The 6,000-nt window shown below is 44.7% G+C and overlaps 1 protein-coding gene across 1 annotated transcript in view; it reads right to left on the bottom strand.

Moving 5' to 3' along the window:
- Positions 1-1,516: 1,516 nt before the first annotated feature.
- The window catches only part of LOC124021230 (oxysterol-binding protein-related protein 3-like), a 60,544-nt gene continuing 56,060 nt past the window's right edge, over positions 1,517-6,000 (bottom strand). The window contains exon 21 of the mRNA XM_046336580.1: positions 1,517-3,466. Coding sequence (XP_046192536.1) covers positions 3,370-3,466 — 97 coding nt within the window. The 3' untranslated portion in view covers positions 1,517-3,369. The remainder of the gene's footprint in view (positions 3,467-6,000) is intronic.

Raw genomic sequence — 6,000 nt, 5'->3', positions numbered from 1 at the left:
TGGACATGTGAATGATGGACAGTAGATGGACATGTGAATGATGGACAGTAGATGGACATGTGAATGATGGATAGTAGATGGACATGTGAATGATGGACAGTAGATGGACATGTGAATGATGGACAGTAGATGGACATGTGAATGATGGACAGTAGATGGACATGTGAATGATGGACAGTAGATGGACATGTGAATGATGGATAGTAGATGGACATGTGAATGATGGACAGTAGATGGACATGTGAATGATGGACAGTAGATGGACATGTGAATGATGGACAGTAGATGGACATGTGAATGATGGACAGTAGATGGACATGTGAATGATGGACAGTAGATGGACATGTGAATGATGGATAGTAGATGGACATGTGAATGATGGACAGTAGATGGACATGTGAATGATGGACAGTAGATGGACATGTGAATGATGGACAGTAGATGGACATGTGAATGATGGACAGTAGATGGACATGTGAATGATGGATAGTAGATGGACATGTGAATGATGGATAGTAGATGGATAGTAGATGGACATGGTAATGATGGACAGTAGATGGACATGTGAATGATGGACAGTAGATGGACATGTGAATGATGGATAGTAGATGGACATGTGAATGATGGACAGTAGATGGACATGTGAATGATGGACAGTAGATGGACATGTGAATGATGGATAGTAGATGGACATGTGAATGATGGACAGTAGATGGACATGTGAATGATGGACAGTAGATGGACATGTGAATGATGGATAGTAGATGGACATGTGAATGATGGATAGTAGATGGACATGTGAATGATGGACAGTAGATGGACATGTGAATGATGGACAGTAGATGGACATGTGAATGATGGACAGTAGATGGACATGTGAATGATGGACAGTAGATGGACATGTGAATGATGGATAGTAGATGGACATGTGAATGATGGATAGTAGATGGACATGTGAATGATGGATAGTAGATGGATAGTAGATGGACATGTGAATGATGGATAGTAGATGGACATGTGAATGATGGATAGTAGATGGACATGTGAATGATGGACAGTAGATGGACATGTGAATGATGGACAGTAGATGGACATGTGAATGATGGATAGTAGATGGACATGTGAATGATGGACAGTAGATGGACATGTGAATGATGGACAGTAGATGGACATGTGAATGATGGACAGTAGATGGACATGTGAATGATGGACAGTAGATGGACATGTGAATGATGGACAGTAGATGGACATGTGAATGATGGATAGTAGATGGACATGTGAATGATGGACAGTAGATGGACATGTGAATGATGGACAGTAGATGGACATGTGAATGATGGACAGTAGATGGACATGTGAATGATGGACAGTAGATGGACATGTGAATGATGGATAGTAGATGGACATGTGAATGATGGATAGTAGATGGACATGGTAATGATGGACAGTAGATGGACATGTGAATGATGGACAGTAGATGGACATGTGCATGACCGTACGTCCCAAATGGCGCCCTATTCCCTTTAGCGTATGATGCACTACTTGGGCCCACAGGGCTCTGGTCAAAAGCAGTACACTATGTAGGGAATAGGGTGCCATTTGAGGCAAAACCAATGAGACGGATAGAGCAGCAGGACTCCAGCCCCCAGAGCCAGCCTGGGTCACAGTACAGACAGGAAGTCCAAACAGGGTCGTGTTCATAAGTGCACACCGTAGCAAAACGTTTTGCAACTGGAAAAAAAAAAGTTTCTTATTGGACTGGAAGTTGCAGTCTGTTTTCTTCCATTTGGTGCCTTTTGAACAAACAAGTGTTTCTTACTGGACACGTTCAGGTCGTCCCTCCCTGTTTCAGTCCTGGGCCTAATAAACATGACTCAGGTGTGTGACCAGTGGCCACAAAAGTCACACTAAGGTCACCACAACACAGGACAGTCCAGGTGGTGATAGCCTGGTTCCCTCCTCAGGTCACCACAACACAGGACAATCCAGGTGGTCATAGCCTGGATCCCTCCTCAGGTCACCACGACACAGGACAGTCCAGGTGGTGATAGCCTGGTTCCCTCCTCAGGTCACCACAACACAGGACAGTCCAGGTGGTGATAGCCTGGTTCCCTCCTCAGGTCACCACAACACAGGACAGTCCAGGTGGTGATAGCCTGGTTCCCTCCTCAGGTCACCACAACACAGGACAGTCCAGGAGGTGATAGCCTGGATCCCTCCTCAGGTCACCACAACACAGGACAGTCCAGGTGGTGATAGCCTGGTTCCCTCCTCAGGTCACCACAACACAGGACAGTCCAGGTGGTGATAGCCTGGTTCCCTCCTCAGGTCACCACAACACAGGACAGTCCAGGTGGTGATAGCCTGGTTCCCTCCTCAGGTCACCACAACACAGGACAGTCCAGGTGGTGATAGCCTGGTTCCCTCCTCAGGTCACCACAACACAGGACAGTCCAGGAGGTGATAGCCTGGTTCCCGCCTCAGGTCACCACAACACAGGACAGTCCAGGTGGTGATAGCCTGGTTCCCTCCTCAGGTCACCACAACACAGGACAGTCCAGGTGGTGATAGCCTGGTTCCCTCCTCAGGTCACCACAACACAGGACAGTCCAGGTGGTGATAGCCTGGTTCCCTCCTCAGGTCACCACAACACAGGACAGTCCAGGTGGTGATAGCCTGGTTCCCTCCTCAGGTCACCACAACACAGGACAGTCCAGGTGGTGATAGCCTGGTTCCCTCCTCAGGTCACCACAACACAGGACAGTCCAGGTGGTGATAGCCTGGTTCCCTCCTCAGGTCACCACAACACAGGACAGTCCAGGTGGTGATAGCCTGGTTCCCTCCTTAGGTCATCACAACACAGGACATTCCAGGTGGTGATAGCCTGGTTCCCTCCTCAGGTCACCCCAATACAGGACAGTCCAGGTGGGGATAGCCTGGTTCCCTCCTCAGGTCACCACAACACAGGACAGTCCAGGTGGGAAAAGCCTGGATCCCTCCTCAGGTCACCACAACACAGGACAGTCCAGGTGGTGATAGCCTGGTTCCCTCCTCAGGTCACCACAACACAGGACAGTCCAGGTGGTGATAGCCTGGTTCCCTCCTCAGGTCACCACAACACAGGACAGTCCAGGTGGTGATAGCCTGGTTCCCTCCTCAGGTCACCACAACGCAGGACAGTCCAGGTGGTGATAGCCTGGTTCCCTCCTCAGGTCACCACAACACAGGACAGTCCAGGTGGTGATAGCCTGGTTCCCTCCTTAGGTCATCACAACACAGGACATTCCAGGTGGTGATAGCCTGGTTCCCTCCTCAGGTCACCCCAATACAGGACAGTCCAGGTGGGGATAGCCTGGTTCCCTCCTCAGGTCACCACAACACAGGACAGTCCAGGTGGGAAAAGCCTGGATCCCTTCTCAGGTCCCAGTAAGTGTTGTTGCTAACCCAGGTGTCGTCCTTTGATTTCCTGTGGACAACAGAAAGACATATTCTTTACCTGAACTGAATAATGAAATACTTTCTAAAAAGAATCAACAACAAAAAGATCATGATGCAAAACACAGCCTCATCATCATCATCATCAGCCTCATCATCATCATCACGTTTTTGCTTTTTATTATAAGTGCTCTTTCTTGAAACCTTGACTGTTGACATTTTTGTGGATTAACAGTGGACTAATGAACAAAATACAAAAATGTGACTGTTTTTGAACTATGCCTTCAACACTCACAAGCTTGCCAACAGAACTGAATGGAAACTGAGAACCAGCTACTGAAAATGGAGAAACCTAATGTTCCCATGGACATGTAACATGACTGGTGTGTCTGTTGTGGTACTTGTACATCTATATAGGTACATCCATATTGTGTTATAAACTGGGTGGTTCGAGCCTTGAATGCTGATTGGCTGAAATCCGTGGTAAATGAGACCGTATATCACGGGTATGACAAAACAATTATTTTTCCAATATACCATGGCCAATATACCACGGCTAAGGGCTGTATCCAGGCACGTTGTGTCATGCATAAGAACAGCCCATAGCCGTGGTATATGGCCAATATACCACGGCTAAGGGCCGTATCCAGGCACGTTGTGTCATGCATAAGAACAGCCCTTAGCCGTGGTATATTGGCCATATACCACACCTCCTCCTGCCTTATTGCTTTAATAAACCCAGTGGGAATAAATGCAGGTGGAGTTTAGCTGTGGAACAGGGTCCCTTTATAAGAAAAATAAAGTCTAGACCCAATGTTATTCTGCTACCAAATACGTTTTATTGTTATCATTTATATGAACCCTCAATTTAACTGTACGTATTCTCTTTTACAGAAAGGGCCCGATTCCGACCTGAGTTAAGCGCGAGTAAATGGAAGGTAATTATCTGAACTTGAACTGAAGCATGAGAATAGCGTGATGTTCGTTTTGGGTGGAGATTGAATGCATGAAGGTGTGGCAGAGGTGTGTCTGCAGATACGGAGGATTCTGACCACTTTTACGCGCTAGGAAACTATGAATAAGGTCTAGCAAACCTACCGATTCCAAGTGGAAAAAGCATCGGATTACTTTTGTTTTCCAATTAAAAAAGAACCATTCTCCATGCACTGTAATTTACAACTTGATCAGAGCTATTGATTAGAGCTAGGTAAACGAGTACTTGATAAGAGCTATTGATTAGAACTAGGTAAACGAGTACTTGATCAGAGCTATTGATTAGAGCTAGGTAAACGAGTACTTGATAAGAGCTATTGATTAGAACTAGGTAAACGAGTACTTGATCAGAGCTATTGATTAGAGCTAGGTAAACGAGTACTTGATAAGAGCTATTGATTAGAGCTTGGTAAACGAGTACTTGATAAGAGCTATTGATTAGAGCTAGGTAAACGAGTACTTGATAAGAGCTATTGATTAAAGCTAGGTAAACGAGTACTTGATCAGAGCTATTGATTAGAGCTAGGTAAACGAGTACTTGATAAGAGCTATTGATTAGAACTAGGTAAACGAGTACTTGATCAGAGCTATTGATTAGAGCTAGGTAAACGAGTACTTGATAAGAGCTATTGATTAGAGCTTGGTAAACGAGTACTTGATAAGAGCTATTGATTAGAGCTAGGTAAACGAGTACTTGATAAGAGCTATTGATTAGAGCTAGGTAAACGAGTACTTGATAAGAGCTATTGATTAAAGCTTGGTCCTTCTGTAGCTCAGTTGGTAGAGCATGGCGCTTGTAACGCCAGGGTAGTGGGTTCGATCCCCGGGACCACCCATACGTAGAATGTATGCACACATGACTGTAAGTCGCTTTGGATAAAAGCGTCTGCTAAATGGCATATATTATTATATATATTATAAGAGCTATTGATTAGAGCTAGGTAAACGAGTACTTGATAAGAGCTATTGATTAGAGCTAGGTAAACGAGTACTTGATCAGAGCTATTGATTAGAACTAGGTAAACGAGTACTTGATAAGAGCTATTGATTAGAGCTAGGTAAACGAGTACTTGATAAGAGCTATTGATTAGAGCTAGGTAAACGAGTACTTGATAAGAGCTATTGATTAGAGCTAGGTAAACGAGTACTTGATAAGAGCTATTGATTAGAGCTAGGTAAACGAGTACTTGATAAGAGCTATTGATTAGAGCTAGGTAAACGAGTACTTGATAAGAGCTATTGATTAGAGTTAGGTAAACGAGTACTTGATAAGAGCTATTGATTAGAGCTTGGTAAATGAGTAATCCGTTTGGATGAGGGGATTGTAAATATAAATGACACTTATTTTAGATCTATTTGACATTATAATAACTGGAGACGAATGTGAAACCAGTCATATGGCAGCAAACTGAAACATTTCAACATATCAACTTTCTCACAGAAAACTCCACGAGAAAATGTGTTGGCCAGCAAATGGGATTACATTTATTCAGCACGCGCAAAAGCCCATTACGCACCTTCGTAAGGCAATACCAAGTACTGAGAAGTGCATAGGAAAGGTGTGCGTAAGAA

This window comes from Oncorhynchus gorbuscha, unplaced genomic scaffold, assembly GCF_021184085.1.
Source record: "Oncorhynchus gorbuscha isolate QuinsamMale2020 ecotype Even-year unplaced genomic scaffold, OgorEven_v1.0 Un_scaffold_1094, whole genome shotgun sequence".
NCBI classification, from domain to species: domain Eukaryota; kingdom Metazoa; phylum Chordata; class Actinopteri; order Salmoniformes; family Salmonidae; genus Oncorhynchus; species Oncorhynchus gorbuscha.
This window is presented reverse-complemented; position numbering and strand designations above follow the sequence as displayed.